A 22,340-nucleotide genomic window follows, 5' to 3' on the forward strand; every position below is an offset into this window, starting at 1 on the left:
AGTCAGAAAGAACCACATTCAAAGAAACGCCAATACTGATCCAAAGAACTAAAACATATATGAATTTCCTTACAAAAATATATGAGTATAGCCACTTATTCATCAGTGAGCATTTACAATCAAGACAGAGAAACCTATCTGCAATTGTAGGAAAAAAAAATAAAACAAACTTGGGGTTGCAGAATTTGGACTTGTAAAATCACTCAATTTCCTTGTCATTGTAGACCAAGCCATGCAACGTTCAGATTACAGAATGTAAATATACTGCTTCAGAATCCAGTGTCACCTGAGCGACCCCTTGTGTGTAAGTATACTGCTACAAAATCCAGTGTCACCTGTATTGAAGTAGAACTTTTCCTGGTAGCCTACAGTAGAGAAATAGTGGCTTTTATCATAATTAAAAGATGAGATCAAATAAGAGGAACATTATGCAACTTGAAAGAAACTAACTGAGTTGTAATGGGCATTATTTGCCTCTTCAAAGAAACTAACTGGTATTACCACACCCAACTCTTTTGCAAGTTTTTGCATCCTACAGAGCAAGCAATAAAATACATAAGTATTACTGCCAAAAAAGTGTTCCCAAGTCAATTAAGAACCTAATTTTTTTTCCTCCATTTTTCTTTCTAAAGGTTCTCCTGGTATGTTACTAGCACGATGCAGAATCCAGGATAAGGACAGCTAGGAAGATCAAACCAAAATTGAAAAGCTATTGCCCAATGCTTTCACCTAAGAATTGTTGGATGATCTTTGTAAGGCTTTGCTCGCTGAAAGAAGTCCTCCCTTTGTGCCTGACAGAAGTAATGTCCCTCAAAAAGTTCCTGCAACAATCCAGCAGCAATAAAAAGAAAAGACCACATATAAACTATCACAAATTGCATTCAATCACAAGTGTTATGATCTTTATAATTCAAATATTATCACATTCAGTGACATTATAGCCACCCAGTACCCACGAACTACATGCTAGCAAGACCCAACTAATTACACTAATCAATTTTTACAACAAATTGCAGATTCAAGAAACAAAAACTAAGAACCTGTACAACAATTTTTACAACAAAATTACTCTAAAAATTGGGTATGTACCTCAATCTTCAACCTCTCTGTCAGATAGGCTTTTGGAGAAGAATAGACAAGTGAACCTCTCCATTCTTCAACCCACCCAATCGCCCAGGACTGCAAATTTCATTCTTTTTTAGAAAACTCTTAACTCTCACCAATAACAGTGGAGGATGGGGATGGATAAATTTGGTGGAGGAAGGGAGGCAATGAGAGAAGCAAAGTAGAGAATACGGGGGGACTCCAACTCTCAGCCACGTTCTAGTGATTCTCTTATTAGAGTGCAGCAACAATGAAGGAAGGGAGTGCTGTGGAGACGCGAGGAAGAATTGAGAACGACCTGAGGCCACTTGCCAGGGACGTTAGGGTTTTTAATTTGATTTTTAATTTTTAATGTTTTTGTTTTTTTAAGGATTATTGAAAAAAGAAAAAGAAAAAATAGAATACACATGGCAACATTCATTAATTGACATGGCAAGACACATCAGCTGCCACATAAGGTGGTCAGCTAAGGTGGTCAGCTAAGGTGGTCAATATTGTGTGTCTAAATAGCATTACTCATTATTTAATTACATGACTATTTTATACGGGTTGAGCTTTTAATACTCTTCTTACCTGACTAACTAATATAACTCACACACTTCGGTTTAGAAGAACACACACGTTCACATGAAAAATCCGACGACGCTATTTTCATCTTCTTCTCCCTAGGGTTCTTCTCTGCTATCTTCTCCAAGGTTATTCTCTTCACTCTTCTCTAGGTATCCATCTCTCTCTCTCTCTCTCATATACTTCTTCTCTCTTCTTCTTTCTTCATCTTCTCTTTCTTTATATATTTCCTATTTTATTAAATCTTAGTGGAAACTAGGTTATGAGTTTTTCCTTTTTGACTTTTTTTTATATTGGTTTAGGATTTTTTTCTTAGCTGTGTATCCAACTCAATAATCAAATAATCAAATAATCATCATGCGGGTGTGTATCCAATCAATACATGTTGTTGAGTTTTTTTTGCTCTTTTTTTTCCTTTATGTATTCATCTTTTTCAAGTATCCAACTCAATAATCTAATTATCATCCCAAGTCAGCAATTAGAACAATACATGCGACTATGTTTTTCTTGCTGCAACTTTTTTTCCTTCTACTTTTGGTGCTTTGTTGTTTTATTTTCTAGTTATTTCCGTGTTGCAACTACTGACTGATGATTCTCTTCTTGACTGCTTTTGTTGGGCTTCAATATATTCTTTTTTTTTCTTAATTATATATATGCAAATTATATTGTCTATATTGCCTATATTTTCACTTAAATTATCAAAGAATTTTTTGTAAAAGAATAGTCTGACCATTTATCCGGAACAGATGTTATCCGAAACAGCACCAAATACAATATAATATTATGGATAAACAGGCAGTACTATATGGAATATATTAATACTATCCGATAGAAATTAGTCAGTACAGTTCGACATACCAAACGAGTCCTTACACTCCATTTTACTTTTTAATACTTTTTAATCAATTTTGTTCTTTCCCTTTCCTATTCTACCCTTAATTTTGTTCTTTCTCTTTCCTATTCTACCCTTAACCTACATTAATTTCTTTTTACTTCACTTTTATATTAGTTCTTTTTCTTTATACTTAATTTTCTAACTTGCACTCTATTTTTAGTATTTTTTTTTTTCCTTTAATCAAGTAAGAAATTAAGGTTTTCTTTTAATAGTGAAAATGGACTGTAGGTTGAAAAATGAAGTATAAAGAAAAATAAATAATATAAAAGTGAAGTAAAAAAATAATAATAATAAAGGGTAAAGATAGAATAGGAAAGAGAAAGAACCAAATTGATTAAAAAATATTAAAAAGCAAAAGAGAGTGTAAGTGGAGAAAAAGGGAGTGGGAAAATCAACTCATTTTTTAAATTATTGTACAACAGTTATAAAAATATAATTACGAGAAAAATCAGGAATCCATATCTACAAAAAAAAAAACAATTCTATAAAAACCTGAAAAGAAGAAATGCAAATTCTGGAACCCCTATTAGGGAAATCAGATATGAAGATGTAACAATAATATCGAAACAAAATTAAGATATATATTTTTTCATTCATTTTATTGACGATGGTTTTGTAACTTTTTTACAAGTTGGGGTGAAGAATTAGGCCAAGTCCAAGATATTGATGATTCTTTCACTACTATATAATTTTAAACTTGAGAGATTATCACTTAAAAAAAAATAAAAAAATAAAAAAATAAAAAAATAAAGAAGAAAAAAGGTTGCAACAGTCACCACTATTTCACAATCGATTCAAATAGTTATTACGACGGCTTCAAGGAAATGGCCAAAAACCAAACATCTGTATTAATACACAACAGATTACAATAAAGAGTAGTTAAAACAAAAGGCATGCACGTAAATAAATGTACTAATTACAAGTTATTTGATCCTGGACAGAATGATCAATCATGAGAGAAACTAATTAAGCAGTTGGTGATTAAACACTAAACTCTCCACTCTTTTTTTTTTTTGGTCGAAAAGATCTTCTATTCAAAGCACAAGAACCTCAAAACAAGAGTCTCAAAACAAGTCTGTCCATGCAAGGAAGCAGACAAAACATAGAGAGTCTAGAAACAAACAATACAATAGACTGATCAAGAAAAAAAGCGCCAGAAAGACGATCCAACCACAAGGATGTCGAAACGATTCAAGACCAATCAACAACCAAATTGGGCATGGTGAGGACAAGGGAGTCCATCTTTGCAAAGGATGTGCACAAGAGAGGTGGGGGGCCATTCGACCCAAACTTCCGTACTCCTCCTCGATAGTGCCAGCGTCGCAAGATGATCCGCCGCTTGATTACAATTTCTGGTCGTCCAAATCCACCTGCACTCTTCAAAATATCGTTGCTCATCGTGGATGAGGCTAAGAATTGGGTACAAAGCCCAACTCCCTCAACAAAAAGAGCCACGAACACTTTTGATAAGCTCCAAAGAATCTGACTCGAAACAGACCATGTTGTGACCCCGCTCCTTAGCAAATTTGCAGCCCTCCCATAATGCTGTTGCCTCAGCAATAAGAGCATTCTCCGCTTGAAAATCCACAGATTTGGCCCCAAGAAATCTTCCTTCAAAGTTTCGAATAACTATGCCAGCCCCCGCACGACATGTGCTTTTCCTCCAAGCGGCATCAACATTTATTTTGACAAAAGGCTCAGCAGGGGCTGCCCAAGGCGCCTGGGCAGAGGGATGAACTGATCTTGTGGTGGAAGGGGTGATTAGATGCTTTAGAGAGAATCTTTCATTTACCTGGTCGAAAATGGCCTTGAAGGTTTGCTGGAGTTGGGGTGTGAAATTGTCAAACACCACCCTATTTCTAGTCTTCCATATATTCCAGCAAGTCACTTTATGCAGTCACTTTTCCGCTTGCATCTCTTTTCCTGTGGTCCCTGTGAAGTGAACCCCAAATTAGTTTATATACATTATCAGAAACTATATAAAACTCATACACTTGTAGAATCTGATTCATTCATGTATTAATTTCACCTTAGTTTCTTCTCCTTTGGGTTCGTCATATCTCTCTCCCTATATTCTTCTTATCTTGTTTTTGTTTTTGCTATAGAATATTTGCATGCAATTTGATTATTTCTTTTTTGAAAGTAAATAATTAAACTTATAAAATTTGATTATGCTTTACAAATATTAAGTTAATTTATTATTGTTATACTAGCCCCTTGACACATGTTTACGCATGTGCCAATTGGTTTTTTTTTTTTTTTTTTTTTTAGAATTAATAAAAGATAACAGGGTAGTTATGTTCCATAAAAGTAGGACCTATTATCTTATTTTGTTTTTAATTTTAATTTTTTTAATATTAAAAAATATGAATTTACCATATTATCCTCATTTAATTAATAATTTCAATTCTTAATGTTTGAATTAACAAAGGACATTTTCTGGTATTTTGAATGTTTCACCATTCTCTGCCTTTTGCTTTATATATATAGATATAAAGTTGGTTATGTGTTTAAAAAAAATTTAATACGAAAAATTATGTAACTAGTTGAATAAAATAAATTTGTTTTGTACAAGAGCATTTTGGTAATCAAATTGATTTTGATTCCGATTCATGACAATAATAAACTGTTTTAATGGAAATTATTTTTATTTTCATTCTGATTCCTAATAGTTAGTAAACAACTTTAATTAGAATGCATGACTCGATTACCATTTAACCCAATTCTTGCTTAACTTGATGCCTTGTTACTCCGATTCATGCTTATCCTGATTCCTGATGAGTAAATATTCCCTAATGATTTTAGATTTGAACCTATATGATATCTTGACAGTGTGTATGAGAAAACCTCCTTATCCCTAATATAACTTGTATAATAATAAAAATAGAAATTTAGTTATATACCCAATCTTAGACATGGTTTTATAAAGAAACCCTACACCGTTTAAAAACTATAAACACACCCAAAAAAAATCCAAAAATTGACAGCTATCAATTTTTTTTAATTTAATAGTTGTTTTTTAGTTTATTTGTGTGTGTTAAATACCTATATTGTCCTTGTACTATGGATTTAAGAGAGGAAAATCAGATCTGCCCAGATCTGCCATAAAACCAAATATTTCCATGTCTGCCAAAAAACCAAATCTGCCAAAAAAACCAAATCTGCCAAAAAATCAAATCATATTTATTTTCTCCTTTCTCGCTGGTGTTTTCTCTGGTGTTGGAGCAAGAGGAGCTTCCATTGAAGCTCAGTCTCAGGTCCAACTATATTATTCATCTTTAATCTACAATTTTCAATATTTCACCTTCAATTTCTTGTTCTAAAATCGTGCTTCTATTGATTTTTTCTTTTTTCGGATTGTTCAAGACCTTGAAAAAACCTCGATCAGATGCTTTTAGCTCTACTCCTCATCTTCGAGCTCTACTCCTCTTTCGTCACATCATTGTCGTTGTTATCGTCGTCGCCGTCGTCGTCGTCGTTTGGTTTGTACTTGAGATTTTTGATCTTTTGCTTCAATTATGTGTTTCTCTTCGGATTTTAGTTGATTTTCGAAATGTATTTGAAGCTTTGATGATCGATTCAACTTTTGTTACTATTTCAGTTATGAATCTCATTTTTGTTTAACAATGTACTTCTGTGATAGGGTATTAACAATGTACTTCTATGACAGAGTATTAACAATATACTTCTATGACATAATAGTATTAACAATCTGGGCTCAGCTTGTTTTGAGTTGGTCTGGTTTGTTCTTTCTTCATCTTTTCTTTGGTGGACATGTATTAGAAATAGCAACATGATAAACATTAATCAACATGACAGTAAACTAGCAGTGTTATTACCCTAGACTAGAACATTACAGGGGTAAACATGCATTAGAAATAGGATGTCATAGGAAATAGCAGTGCTATTACCCTAGACTAGAACATTATAGGGGTAGATATGCATTAGAAATAGAATATCATAGGAAACGAGCAGTGTTATTACCCTAGACTGGAACATTACAAGAGTAAACATGCATTAGAGATAGGATGTCATATGAAACTAGTATTGTTATTACCCTAAACTAGAACATTACAACCATTAATCAGCATGACAATAAACTAGCAATATTATTACCCTAAATTGGAACATCAGCCATTAATCAACATGACAATAAACTAGCAATGTTATTACCTTAGACTGAAACATTATATGGGTAGACATGCATTAGAAATAGGATATCATAGGAAACTAGCAGTGTTATTACCCTACACTGGAACAGTACAGGGGTAAACATGCATTAGAAATAGGATGTTATAGGAAATTAGCAGTGTTATTACTCTACACTGGAACATTACGACCATTAATCAACATGACATAGCAGTGTTATTACCCTAAACTGGAACATTACAACAATTAATCAACATGACAATAAAGGTGTAGAACATTACAATGATTAATTAACATGACACGTTAATGAAACTACGGTTTTCAAGACCTTTTGTTTGTAATGAATTGTTTGGGTTTTTTTATAAAATTGGGTTGGGCTTGTTTTGGGTGCTATTTAAGTTTTTTGTGTTGGTCTTCTTTTTTAAATTGATCAATGGCAGTCATGTAATTTATAAGAACTTAAACACTAATTTTTTATGTAGTAAATGAGTTTTGGGTGTGTTTCTAAAGTGCAATCCATGTGGGATTTTTTTATAATTTCAGCCCCTATTTTGGATATATTAGTGAAGCTCCCTAATAAAAAATTGCCCTGGCCTTGGCCCAAAAAATTGTGGCTTAGCTTTTGCTGGTTTTGGGGCCTCAAATGAACCTAAACAATGTGGTTTTGCTTTTGCTGGTTTTGGGCCTTGGGCTCACAAATATACATGAAAGGGGATACTGGGCTTTTGCGGAATTAAAATAAAGTTGAGGGCATTTTTCGTGAAAGGGGTTATTATTTAAACGCCAACAGACCTGCTAGGGTTTATTCGTGATACTGAGTGGGTGCATTTCGCCGCAGCTAGAAGCTCAGGTTCACCCTCTCTCTGTGCCTCTCTCTGTGCCTCTCTCCTTCTCTCTCACACACTAGTTTAAGTGCTGGTTTGTTTATCTTCTGAGAAAATGGGATTTCTTGTCACTGCGATTTTTACATGAAACTTTGTTTTGGTCTTGAAAAGAGAAAACACTGATGGTTTCTTTTGCTCATATTCTAGTATTTTTCCGCTTATCTGTTTATCTCTCGTTTCGTTGGTGAATTTTGGTAGAATATGTTTTCATTTTGTTTAAACATCTTGTTTCCGAATTGATTTGAATATGTGGAGCTTGTTTGTTGTTATGATTTCTTCGGAAAAAAAAAAGTTATAGTTTTGCTAGATAGTGAGTTCGGTTGAAGCATATATTTATAGATCATTTTGTCTCCTTTAAGATGAAGTGTTAAATCTTGGATTTTATGTGGACTTATTTTTTATTTTGATTTTTGAATGAAGGAGGAAAATGTCGCACAGGAAGTTTGAGCACCCCAGGCATGGATCCCTTGGGTTTCTTCCAAGGAAGCGAGCTGCTCGTCACAGAGGCAAAGGTATATAAACTGATTTGGTTTTTGGTTTTAAATGGAGAGATTCATAAAATATTTATCATCCGCATGGTAATGGTTTATATGTTATGAAGAAGATTCGTAAAACAGTTGCCTTTCTACTAAAATTTATTTTAAATCAGCATTTTTACATTCAATTCCATCAGCCAGGGTTTTTGTATTTGTTACTTTTTATGTGGTATTCTAACTGTTGTCAATGTTGTCGATATGCAGTGAAGGCTTTCCCCAAGGATGACCCATCCAAACCCTGCAAGTTGACTGCTTTTCTTGGTTACAAGGCTGGCATGACTCACATTGTCAGAGATGTCGAGAAACCCGGATCAAGTATGCTACATTCTAATCAATTTCTCTTGTAGATTCATATTTAATTGATGAGTTAACAGTGTATTATGTTATTCCTGAAGACTGCATGCATATTTGTATTATATTTGACTGACATGGACACACAATCCAATCACTAAATGGGTGGTGACAGCACACTACAAATAACTTATTTACTTTAATTTGTGTGTTATTATTTCCTTTACTTAGTTATTTAATGTAAAATTTGTATTGTAAGATTTAATCTTGTAGAAATTTGTATATTATTATGTTTTTCTTACTTAGCTTTTAATGTCTTTAGAGCTTCACAAGAAGGAGACGTGCGAGGCTGTAACTATTATTGAGGCTCCTCCAATGGTTGTTGTTGGAGTTGTGGGTTATGTGAAGACACCACGTGGCCTTCGCTCTCTGAACACTGTGTGGGCTCAGCATCTTAGTGAGGAGGTGAAGAGGAGGTTCTACAAGAACTGGTGCAAGTCCAAGAAGAAGGCTTTTGCAAAATACTCCAAGAACTACGAAAGTGAAGAGGGAAAGAAGAGCATTGAATCACAGTTTGAGAAACTGATCAAATATGCTACTGTCATTCGTGTTCTGGCTCACACTCAGGTGTTGATTACAGTTTATATATTGAATTGATTATATGCATGTTTGCCCTGGATGTTTGGTTTTTTATGTTTTCTATACCCAACTTTCGAAAACATTATGCACTTTTAACTTTTTTTTGTAGGTAGAAACTGTTTGAAATACGTGTTTCTATTCTATGATGGTTTTTCTGTTTTCAATTAGATAGAGTTGATTGTTTATCTGCAAACTTATTGCAGTAGTGGTATGATGCATAAAATGCTCTCTTCTCTGTTTTCCTTACATGTATGCTTGTTTCTACACATACAGATCAGGAAGATGAAGGGACTGAAACAGAAGAAGGCACATCTTATGGAGATCCAGGTGAATGGAGGGACTATTGCTCAGAAAGTTGAATTTGCAAAAAGCTTCTTTGAGAAGCAGATCCCTATTGATGCTGTTTTCCAGAAAGATGAGATGATTGACATCATTGGTGTCACAAAGGGTAAAGGTTATGAAGGTGTTGTTACTCGTTGGGGTGTAACTCGTCTTCCCCGTAAGACTCACAGGGGTCTGAGGAAGGTGGCTTGTATTGGTGCCTGGCATCCTGCTAGAGTCTCATTTACAGTTGCCAGGGCTGGTCAGAATGGATACCACCACCGTACTGAGATGAACAAGAAGATTTATAAGCTTGGGAAGGCTGGGCAGGAGTCACACACTGCTGTCACTGAGTTTGACAGGTTAGTATACTCTATTAACTTGGGTAATTTTAGTAGTGTCTAGTATTGCATTTTGGAATGCTAGCAAGGATTCCTCTGAAAAATTTTGTTGGGTTCATGGATTTGGTTTTATAGAACGCCTGCTTTTGATTATGTTTTTTGGTTGTTGAAAGATTCTGATGTGGATGATGTTTCAGGACGGAGAAAGACATTACTCCCATTGGTGGCTTCCCTCACTATGGTGTGGTGAAGGATGATTACATTCTGATTAAGGGATGCTGCGTTGGACCCAAGAAGAGGGTTGTTACTCTTCGCCAGTCCCTGCTCAAGCAGACCTCTCGTCTTGCTCTTGAGGATATTAAACTCAAGTTCATCGATACCTCTTCAAAATTCGGGCACGGTCGCTTCCAGACAACACAGGAGAAACAGAAGTACTATGGTCGCCTCAAGGCATAAGTATGAGAGAAACTGCCCAAGAGTTTTCAGCTATCAAATTATTAGTCAACTTTTTAGTTTCTATGCCAGTGACGTTCTGTTGCGATAGTTCCGTTTTTTATTGTTATGCATTTTGGTTTGAAGTGCTGAGGATGTTAAACGATATGAATTCAATTTTGTTTTGTTGGAGGTACTTGTTGGATATTTAAATGGTTATTTCTCCAGGATTACTTTTAATATTTTTTCAGAAACTGTTTTTAATTTTCTCCATTCATGGTTAAATTTTTGAAGGATGAGAATCCATGAGGAGAAAAGAAAAGCTTGACTGAAAACTTAATTAAGGTAAGAGTTGTGCTAAACGAATTTTAAAATTAATTGAGTACATCTTATTATATAAGTATATTTTAATATTTTAATCAAAATATAAAATTAACTAAGTATATCTTATTTAATTACCAAAAAGATTTCTAGTACACTTTAATACACTATTAACACAATCCTAATACTCTGTATAACTCTTCGACATCACACATCTCTGTAATTAATTTCCCAATAAACACTCACGTTCATGTTATAATTCTGAATATCGTAATAAATATTTCTTCAAGGGATCTCTACTCTGACCTACCATTTTTAAGGACACAAAATTATGAATTTTTAAATCCCAGCAATATCTTGCTGTGTCTAAAGTAAATAAACAAATTCTATGTAAAACCATTATAAAAGAACAGTTGGTAGTTCCATGGCACTCGCCGCAAGTCCGAGAAAGTTACAAATTTAGTAGGACCAGTTACTTCACATTTTGATGTTGCTTGGCTTCATCCACAACGTGTTTCAGACCGGAGACTTGCTCAATGTTGTGGTCATTCTTTTGGAATTTTTCATTCTCTTTTATTCCAGTCATCCTACTTGCAAATATGCAGTTGCGCCTCCGTTAGTGTTTGCTGGGTTGTTCGTTATATGAAAACTTCTCTACATTTAATTAGGGTTGAATATAGTGTACTTATTAAAATTATATTTTGTACACAATTCAATATATCCCTTTTAGTCATTTTATATTAGGATAAATGAGTAATTCAATAAGTAGTTTAATAGTAAGGTGTACTTAGTTAATTTTAAGGTTCATTTAGCAGCACTCTTAAAGTAATTTTATCTTATTATCCAATTTACCATTTTCTCCATGTGTTTTGGTCAGTCCTAATTTAAAATCAATCACTAATTTGTGTTTAGGCGTTTCTCAGTATTCATAAACTCAAGAAACCCAGCAATTCTTCTTTGTGTATTCATCAATTTCACAATCATGTTCTCTAGTGTACCACAATTGGCCGCCTAATAAACCTTAGGATTATCCGAAAAGATGGGTTTCAAATCCAGGATTCAATCAACAGTGGAGGAGTGGAAAATGGAACAACATAGTTATAAATTTCTTCTATTATTAATAACAAATCAACAAATACACACGGACTAAGGTGTTGTTGGTGGCACATTGAAGCCCGAATTGAGGTCTCTGTCGCATACCAGCGTCGGCCTAATTGGAACGATGGACGAATCGAACACCTTACTATGACAAACAGGGCACTCCATTTGAGAGGTGAAGAAGAAGAAGAAGTGCTACCATTTGTCCAAACAATCCCCGCAATATAAATGACCACATGTTGTGAGTGTGAGCCATGTGCTATACTTACTCGATCTTTTTGTCTCTCACTTGTATGCATACCTGAAATTTAATACTCCTTATTGTTTTTTCTTTTTGTGGTTCTTGTCATCATTGTAGTTGATTTGTTGGTTTAGTGAGGAAGTAGCCCACTAAAACTTATTGACTTGGTGGGATTTACAGATGATGTGGTTTTTGGATGATGACGTATCTCTTAATTGAGGAATCAAATTAATTAGCTATAGAATTAAATTGATTAATTTAATTTAACGGCTAAAAAATAAGATCTCGTCTAAAGAAAGGCACAAGGCCCTCACTACAGAATGACTCGTTTGTTAGCACCAATCGTGTCTTGAACCAAACAAGGGCTTATTTAGCAACTGAACTAGCAGGATTAGAAGCTCCCTAAGTGGGCTTAACTAACAGCAGCCCAAATTTACACACACGGAAGCGAGCCCAAACACGCGAGCTCGGGAGCTCTTCGTCTTCTCCCGCCTTCAACAGCGAACCAAATCTTCGGTAGTCTTCAACAAGTCAAATCTTCGATTGTAGTCAAGTCTTTGTTCGTCTTCAAAGCTTTTTCTTCGCTGTCGACAAACAGGCAAGACCTTTTTGAAGTTGTGTTTTTGACCTGGACAGTGAACTATCAATTGACCTTTTTGAAGTTGTGTTTTAGAAAATAACCCTTTTCTAATAAAGACACAGGATTTACATCCACATCTCTGAATAGTTGGCATCTTTACACTTTAATGGGGGTCACTGACGGATCTACATAGGCGCAAGGAGGTGCACTTGCACCTCTCCTCGCCGGAAAAACCATTGTAGGTGCTTCAAACTGCCCCTTTGCTCAACTGGTGTACAGATTACCTTATTTCCATTTTCAACATTTAAGTAAATGTCTTTGTCATTTTACTTTAATTTATTTTTATATTACTCCATTTACTTAAGTTTACAATGTAAATAAGGAAGTACCCCCCATTTGGATTCAAATAAAAATACTAGAAAATCAAATTCCTATCAAATCAAAATATGAAAAATTGGTTTTAGTGCAAAATACGATTTAGGCTAAAAATGATGGCTCATTAAGTCAATATATACTTCATACTAAAATCCCATAAAATCAAGTTTTCTTATTTAATGTGTAAGGAATAAAAGCTGCCAAAAATTATCTTGAGAAAATGATTATTCCGAAAAACTATTTTTCATACTTAATCAATTTTGCACCTCCGTTAAAAAATTTCTGGGTCCGCCACTGATGGGGGTTGCAAAACTTTTGTGATATTGTCTCTTCCCTTTTCACATGATGTTTCAATTTGGGGTCAGTTCTATTTTTCCAAGGCCTAGCTTTGTTATGAAATAAACCAGTTGCAACTTGCACGCCAAGACCCTTAGTCGAGTACTGCTACCTAGGCAACAACAAAATTTATGTTTCACCAGATTGTTTGTTAAAGCTGCCTGTCTTAATTTATACCCCATGCATTTTTTTGAGTATGATTCCATAAAACAACTAATTTAAATAGCTTTCTTATTCTTCCTGCGCAGCGTCATGAGACACGACTTTGCAAATTATCAATTGCAGAACACAAGAGAGAGAGTCGGCTAAAAGCACAAGACATTGTAGCCTTTCCTGTAGAGGAAGAATCAATACTCTTCGTTTTGGTATTTAGGGGCTTGAAAATCTGTTTCACCTTCGACGTCATGGTGAGTCCAACTTCAATTTTCTATCTTTCCCCTTTCAAGTTACAATTTTCTCTTTCCTTTTCGTTCTCCTGATAGGGATTGATTTTGTCACTCAAATTGATTAGATCTTATTACAATCAACTTTTTGTTTTCGGTTTTCAATTATTGCAAACTTGTTTCTATGATTCGTTCCTGTTTGGTTGCTCAGAAAACTGAAAGTCAAATTTTAAAGATTAAAGTTGATTGTTTTCACTCTTGGAGGACAAAATGAGTACTTTAAGTTTAGATTCTAATCGACCTGTTTGACTCCTTTTACACTTAATTTCCGTTTTTTTTTTGTTCTTTTCAATTTTATGATATGAAGAAAATGACTAATATTAAATACTTAAGGGATCTTTTTGTCTTTCACTTGCATGCATACCTGAAGTTTAATACCCATTATTTATTTATTTTGGTTCTTATTATCATTGTAGTTGATTTGTGGTGGCATTTACAGATGATGCAGTTCTCCCTGTAAGTCTTGTTTTTGATGTATTGAGGGAGATTGGGAGTGGAGCTACCGAAAAGTGCGAACCTCAATTATCACTGAAGTGTCTTCTTTAAGTAAGTTTCTTATTCTGTTTTGTGCTTTAAAGTAGTAGCGTGTCTTGTATTGTTCCCCTCTAAACGATGTAACCTGCAAATTTGTTTAATATTTGTTATAAAATGCTTGGGTAATTGTATCCATTTGAATGACCATTTAACTTATAGCCATTTAATAGTCGTGCTTTATTTTTATTGCAAGTCTCTTGGCCATATAATAGTGTTCATCTGATTTTGTTTTGACTTATGATAGGTCAGCTTCCCCTGGGGCCTTCCTCAGTGAACGTTGTTTTTACTCTTTGTAGATCGATTGAATTTCTTAATGAGCAATTGTTAGGGGAAATCTCAAGAGTCTTGGAGCCTGGTGGAACAGTCCTAATTTACAAGACTTCTGATTCTTCCAAAGGGGAAAGTGATAAGGTAATTCATGTTCACATTGTCACATTATGGATTCAGTTTGAAGTGAGAAATCTATCTTTGGGTTTTCTTGCAGGCTGCCTCTGTTATTGGGCGTAAGTTACTGTTGTCTGGTTTTCTAGAAGCACAAGCTCTTCAAATTAAATCAAATTTACCATCTGAGTTGTCCTCTTAGCATGTTAAATTCGTAACACGAATCTCAATTCAACTCATCTCAGCCTGAATACTAACTGTTTGGGGTTGGCTACATGGAACCTTATCAGGTTCTAATTGGGATCCTACATACATGTGAGGTTTCTTATGTACTTCAATCCCATCTACGGTTATTTTCTCTATTAAATCTCTTGCAGGCATGCCATTCGCAATCCCTTTTATCCACCTCATCAATCTTCCTTTATTTTAAATTGGCTCCAACTTGTTTGTATTGGTGCACTTATATTTTTTATGTAGCACATGAACATACCATCTAAAATTGTTCTCTCATTGTTGGTTGATAATGGATTCGATGAACATGTCCAATGGCTTATCTGATTTTGCTAGTTACTCTAGCATTTTTAATAAACTTTTCTGTCTACATATAAGAATAGAATCTATGGTTTCATGATAACTTTATCACTGGATACACACTTTGGATGGACTTTTGGATGGATGTGATTTTGTTCTCTTCTCTTTCTGTAGGTCAAGGCAAAAAAGCCTTCCTGGAAGATTGGTTCCTCCTTCGCCTTAAAAAAGACCACCAAAAGTTTACCAAAAGTTCAGATCAATGATGATTCAGATCTGATTGATGAGGATAGTCTGTTAACAGAAGAGGACTTAAAGAAACCGCAGCCGCTTCCACGTGAGGCATCGTGGTTCTAATTAGTTTTTTTTTTTAATTTTGTGAATTTCCTACTAAGTTTGACTTTGTGAGATTCTTTTGGGGTCAACTGCAATTTTTGTGAGTTTTGTAACCATGTACTAAGCAATGTGCTTGTGCAGCTGGTGATTGTGAAGTTGGAAGCACAAGGAAAGCTTGTAAAAATTGCACTGTGGGAGGGCTGAAGAAGAGCAGAAAGTGGAGAAGTTAGGCTCGACGGTAGATTTGAACAATTTCCAGTCTCAATGTGGCAGTGTATGTCCTAGAGTTGCTTATCTGCTTTTAAAGAATTTTTGTTTCTTCTGTTCTGTTTATTTTGGTCTGAAAGTTGCAATATGAAGTGCGGACCAGGTGATGCTTTTAGATGCTCTACATGTCCTTTTAAAGGTCTTCCTCCATTCAAACCAGGCGAGAAGGTATTTGTTGGATTCAAAATCAATCCCTCCCCCCTCCCCCCTCCCTCTGTCCCTCATGTTTAATGGTTCTCTTTTCCAGGTATCATTGTCAGCGAACTTCCTTGCAGCAGACATCTAAACTCGAACCGCTTTCTTGTTTTGGGGATGAGGCTTTGGATAATTAAGATTTTGGGTTGTAGTTTTTCTGAATTGAAACATAAAATCTGGTTCAGTATCTTTGATTTAGTATGGTCCATTGTTATTAAAGATGAAATTTGGTTCTTGGATTTGCATCCGTTACATTTGTCTTGGCTACTCATCTCGAGATACCTATACGGGGCAGGCGGTCTTGGTTTACCTTAAAATTAAAGCCACAAATCGCTCTCGGGTGTCACTAACTTGGAGCCTGCCAGGATTTGTTCTTTTTTCTTGATTGTATATTTTTTCTTCTTTTACAGTTCACTGATTGTGATGTAGTACTGCTGCCAGTGCCAATTGCTTTTGTTATGTCCCAAACCTCACAACATTTTCCGCTTTCTACGACTCAAAAATAATCATATAATGTATACAATAAAATTATGCAAACTCTAAACGTGTTTAAATCCGTCAAGGATCATAGTCAAGCTATACCATCACTAGAATCAGCATTGTTGATTTAAATGAACATCATTAGTTTCTTGTATACAAGTTTTTAGCTTTTAACCTAAAACAACATAATTCTCAGGATTTAGGAACTCTAGAAAACCAGCAAACCTTCTTAATATATCCGTCAAATTCACAATCATGTTCTTTAGTGTCACGTCCCGAATTTTCAACAACAAATAACATGCTAAGTTATTACAAACAAACTGATTCGGAACGTGAGGCTTGGAACCTTCACCAAATGTACAATGAATCTTTTCTTTTTCCATAATACAATACCACATGTTCGGAACCACAATGTCAATAGTGACTCCATCTTCCGAGTCAAATATTACATTACAACATATATAATAAATTGAACAATCAACATATTACATACTCTGCTCCTCAAAGCTTAATACATACAGCGGAAGTCTAAACACACCAACTCTCTCAAACCAAACTTTGTCCACTGCAAGTACACCTTCTGCTTTCAGCTCCTTACGAAGTCATGGGTTCCTATTCCCTGTAGGATTAGCCCTTACACCGTCGAATAGTGTACCGGCTTCATCAAAGAACAAACCCGATAAGCTTTCTAAAACTCGTATGAGTAAACCACAACCAACAGTATAAATATGTCATTTACACATAATATACAAACACATGCACTTTCATTAGCATACCACAATCCTCGTATAACCAAGGTAATCATACTCAATCATCTCATCACAATCACAATTCTTTTAAATTATAAGAACTGTTCGGTCCTCAGCTAACCCAAAACCTATTTCAAATTCGTTAGAAACACAACCCATAAATGTCACTCTTGGACAACAGAAGTGAGAATACGCTAGACTCTCCCAACTCACGAACACTAAAGTACACATCCATTACTGCATGTTCACAAATTTGCGCTGAAGCCAAGTAAACTATGTGTTACCATCATGAACATCAGCAATGGCGACAACTAGAGCTCTAACTGGTTTAGGGCCTCGCACCCCAGGCCTATAATCCCTAATTACTTGTCACGGTCAGACCTCTTTACGAGGTCCTCTTCCGATTGAAGGAATCAGTGCATTCTCACATCTATCCTTCCAATCACAACAACACACACCGAAAACAATAAATATGTATTTCCACATCAAATATTGTTTTCTATCAAATTACATCCATCACAACAATATATATTTACTTATATATATATATATATATTCACGTGGCCATTCATTCATGAACACCACCACACAATCATAATATATATGGTCATTCCCAAGAATACCATCTATTTTGCAAAGACTTGCAAATTCATTTAAAATTAAAACACATTTAAATGATTTTAAACTCACACCAAAATTGTTTCTCAAAAACCACATCAGCATGTTAATTATATCTATTAACATTATCAGAACCACATTATATTAAATATAATAATATTTGATCTTACTCACAACCATAATGGTTTGCTCACCTCTCGTCCAAGCTGAGTAACTTTAACAACTCACAAGTCCACAACAACCACTCAAGCTCTACAATCCTCAAACTCTGGCTCGCAAAACCTAAGAAAAGTTTGCAACTTAACTTAGAATCCAAAATTCAAGATTCCGCTCCCAAATGAGGAAAATGCCCTTTGGACCCACCTGGGGGTCCAAAGTGATCAAATCTCGTCCAAATAATTCTAAAAAGTGACATACACATTGTTGACGTCAAAACATGACCAATGACACCCATTGTCCAAAAAGTCACTATTTGGGTTCTGTGGGTCCCACACATCCAACGACACATCTAAAATTCGCCTAGGGCCCCCAACCTCAGATTTCAAATCCGATCACACTAATGGATTCTAAATAGTCCCGACATCACCCTACATCAATTTGGGCCCGATCCAACGGTCGGATCATTTTTTATCGCATGATCAAGCACGATCGAACGGTGATCGCTTGCCTTAACTTTGAAACACAATAACTTCATATCGAGAAGTCTAATCTCCATTCCGTATGATCCTACAAACTCAAAAAACACCAACTATAACATATATAAATCGGAAAAAATGCAACGGTCCGATCATCTCCGATCAATATTTTAGAATTGCAAGGCTACCATCATCAATCAAATGACGGAATCTCAACACTTAGAGCACACCACCATGCTCAGCACCTCCGGGATTACAACCTGTCTCAAACCCTCCAACTCAGAATCCCCACCATGGGCCTCCACTCGCCGCACCGCTAGTGGTGGTTCAGGGTACTATTCCAGCGACGGAAAAGCTTAGACTTGTCGGTCAAGACTTATACCAAAACGTTCGCAACAACAAGTAGAGCAACTTTAATTCTTACCTCAAAGTCAATTCGAAGCGGAAGTGGCTCAAACCGCTGGTTGAAGTCGTTGACTTCACTATTCATGAGCCAACTTCCCAACACCGCTGCGCCTTCACCATTGCTCAGATTGCTCCGATTCTTGTTGTTTTATGCTCGCGAGATACTCAACTTTCGATCGACATGGGTGGTGTCGATCACCTTCTTCGGACGCCGCCTCAGCAGCCGCCGAAAATCGCCCCTTTAGCCTTGCATAATTTATAGACAAAATCTGTAACTTTTCACTTTTGCAATGAACTCCCTAAAAGTTCAAACGAGCATAAATTCTTCGTTTCAACTCAGATTTATGAACCGTTTCAGCTTACGCATTCTTGAGATCAAGCTTGATTTTCCAATCCAAAAATTATAATTTTCTCACTTCAATTTATTGTACTTCCTTTAAAAAATCATAAAATTAAATGTAATGGTATTTTAGTCCTAATTTGATAATAAACTCACTTAATTCCATTATTTTCATATCAACCCAACTTTAAAAAAATCCCAAGATCACTATCCACCTTGTATGATTTTTCAAAACATTAATAACAAAAAAAATAGCAATTTGAGGTTATTTCATCTAGTGTACCACAATTTGTGGCCAAATAAACCTTAGGATTTCTGAAAAGATTGATTTCAAATCCATGAATTTTTTGTTGTTGTTAAGGTTCGTTTATTCAATCAAACATTTTGGAGGAGTGGAAAATGGAACATAGTTATAAATTTCTTGTATTAAACAAATGAACATAAAAACATAAGGATTCATAACAAATCAACAAATACAGACGGACTAAATAAGCTGCCTACAAACACCAATATTTAATTGAATGTTCTTCGAAAGCAAAGCCCCCCCTTTGGTGTTGGTGGTGGCACATTGAAGCCAGAACTCAGGTCTCTGTTGCATACCGGCGTTGGCTTAATCGGAACAATGGACGAATCAAACACCTTACTGTGACAAACAGGGCACTCCATATGAGAGGTGAAGAAGTGCAACCATTTGTCCAGACAATCCCCGCAATATAAATGACCACATGGAGTCACCACTGGCTCCGTTGCCATCTTCAAACACAACTTGCAGTCAAAATAGGCTGCACATCTTGGTGGAGACAGTGGCTCTGGGCCGTAGATTTCTTCATTCTCATGATCGTGATCTTGATGATGGGTAGAGCTCAAATTATCACTTTGTGGGCTATATATCTCATGATCATGTTCAGTTTCATAAGTAACACATGAATCGCACATTGAATGAACAGAAGAACAAGAAAAGTCGTCATCAGATTCAGAGATAACATCTTCTTCATCCATGTGCTCATACTCTTCTGGTTTTGGAATGGTGAAGTGGAAAACCTCACGGGGCATCATAACGCGCATCCGTGGCTTATGGGTTTCGTTGTTATTGGAAGCCATTGATGATGCAACGCCTAGCTAGCCTGCCCAAAACTAACCAAACCCGGAATGCAAGAACACAAACAGAGTGAACAAGAAGGAAGGAACCCAAAGATTGAAGAGCAAAAACTACAGAGTGAAGTGAGAACAAATTTTAGGGGTTTCTAATTTCCTCACCATCAGATATGAGATAGGTATATATAGGGATTTCGAATCCTAAGTCTAATAGGAGTAGTGGGATTCCGTGGTCCGCAAGGTTTCCAGACGACAGTAGTATTTTTTTATTGGTAAATAATCTTTTTTGTTTAAAATAAAAAGTAGAAAATACCCTCTCTTTTTTTCTTTTTTTTTAAATAGAGAAAAAAAGAATTATATTCGTTTATGATATACTATTGTTTCTGATGGTTTTGTTGGGCCAAAGGGACGGAGCCACTTAATAAATGCACTTATGAGATTTTAAAGAAAAGGGAGACTTTGGAAAAACCCAAAGGAGAGAGAAATTTTTTAAAAGAAGTTAAAATGGACAAAGTTGCCCTTATTTATTTTTGGATTTTTTAATGAATCATTTACATTTGCATGTCTTTAATTTGAAAGTCGAGAGGTTTTTCTGTCTTTTTTGAAAAAGCTTTGGCTTTTTCCAAAAGTGAAAGTTTTTTTATGGCCAAAACCTAAATTTACTTAAAGGGGGGGAAGGGAAAGCTCACCAAAAATAAATAAATAAAAATTCAGAATAGGATTTTCCTTTGTTGCACAAGCAGAGAGTATTGATGGTGTATTATCAGAACCAAGTCATGGATATGCACCAATTAAAACTGAGGCATGTAATAATTTTTTTGTTTGGCAAAGAGAAGATAAGAGACGAAAAAAAGTTGCAAACATAATAACAGTATTCAAGGTAGGAAGAACTCAAACCAGCTCACTTGCAATAGAGCTGCTATTTTTTTTGGCCAAGAGCAGTAATTCCTTGTAACATAATTAAGGGGCTTGTAACTCAAGTGGTTAAGAGCATTTATTCATGCACTCGAGGTCTTAAATTCGACTCCCCCTCTCCTAATATCACTTGTATAAAAATATATTTTTAAAAAATAGTTAAGGGGAAAATTGTCATGCTAATGCTCGTTCCTTGTCAATTGTCACCATCCATGCAAAATAGAGAAGAGAAAAACAAACATTCTAGCTGGCCACAAAACAAAACAAAAAAAAAACAAAAAAAAAAACCTAATAAATGTTTCATTGCGTATTATTATCATACAAGGAATGAATAATTTCATTTTGCATCTTGGAAGTGTCACATTTTTGCTTTGTTGAAGTGGGGAGACTTAGAATTTGAATTCTCCTCTAATAAAAGAGATTTTTGTAAAAATGTCACATAAACTTTTATACCATTTTCAATTTTTCACTTTAAATAAAAATTTAAGAGAATTGTCACTTTAATTTTTTAAAATCTATGATTTGCCATCTGACTTTAACATCATCTAATTTTTCATATATTTTAAAGGTATTATAGTCTTTCATGTTTGGCTAATAGTTAGATGACATGCCAGTGTTGTTAGTCTTTTAAAATAGAGTCACGTGTTTAGTATTAAAGTTGGTTAGATTGGTTAGCTGGTTTGCTTAGCACTTAAGCTAAGCTTGTAATATAAAACTATTCATCATGTGTATTTTCCTATTCAATTAAGAAATGAGAGAGAGAGAAAAAAAAAAAAAAATCGGTGGGCTGCTTGCTTGCTCGTCCTTAGAGGGGTTTCACCGATTTGGATTGTCATGGCAAAAGCCCCCCCGGCTGCAAAAACGCACTTCACTTAGAGGTGTCAAACGGGCTGTGCTGCGCCGGCCCGTCCCATTTAAATTTGTGTTTTTAACGTTTTCGTGTCATGTCAGGCCGGCTTATTTAATTTATCGTGCCGTGCCGGCCCATTTAGTAAAATCATTGATCTCGGCCAGGCCCAAAGTCCATGTCCACATTGAAACGGGTCGGGCCGTGCTTGTGCTGTGCCCGTGCTCGTGCTCGTGCCATACTCAGGCCTAAGAACCAACCCGTTTAATTTGAAGTTTTTTCACTTGATTTATTTTTTTTCACTTGATAATAAACATTAAAAATATACTTAGAGGCAAGAAATGATGAATTATTTGAAAACATTAATCAATCAAACATCCAAACAATATAAAAGGCGGAGGGCAAAAAGTGTACAACTCCACAAAGTGTACTTCAACTTTTCATCTTTAAACAACTTATTAT

General features: G+C 35.4%; 1 protein-coding gene, 1 long non-coding RNA gene and 1 pseudogene across 3 annotated transcripts; 2 read left to right on the forward strand and 1 right to left on the reverse strand.

The window, feature by feature from the left end:
* On the forward strand, positions 7,465-10,407 carry LOC18768414 (60S ribosomal protein L3). The gene is made up of 6 exons (XM_007199858.2): positions 7,465-7,565; positions 8,020-8,111; positions 8,340-8,450; positions 8,749-9,053; positions 9,339-9,748; positions 9,925-10,407. The coding sequence occupies exons 2-6, from the start codon at positions 8,027-8,029 to the stop codon at positions 10,181-10,183; spliced, it is 1,170 nt and encodes a 389-aa protein (XP_007199920.1). The 5' UTR covers positions 7,465-7,565; positions 8,020-8,026; the 3' UTR covers positions 10,184-10,407.
* On the forward strand, positions 13,764-16,225 carry LOC18768198 (annotated as a pseudogene).
* On the reverse strand, positions 16,633-19,137 carry LOC109950726. 2 transcript variants are annotated; one of them, XR_002273029.1, is made up of 3 exons: positions 18,701-19,137; positions 17,836-17,923; positions 16,633-16,907 (listed from the first exon to the last, which is right to left on the reverse strand). It is a non-coding gene; the product is annotated as an uncharacterized LOC109950726 (long non-coding RNA). The 2 variants fall into 2 exon arrangements; XR_002273028.1 differs by lacking the exon at positions 18,701-19,137 and having other exon boundaries at positions 17,836-18,297.

Source organism: Prunus persica, chromosome G8 (assembly GCF_000346465.2).
Source record: "Prunus persica cultivar Lovell chromosome G8, Prunus_persica_NCBIv2, whole genome shotgun sequence".
Taxonomy (NCBI): Eukaryota; Viridiplantae; Streptophyta; class Magnoliopsida; order Rosales; family Rosaceae; genus Prunus; species Prunus persica.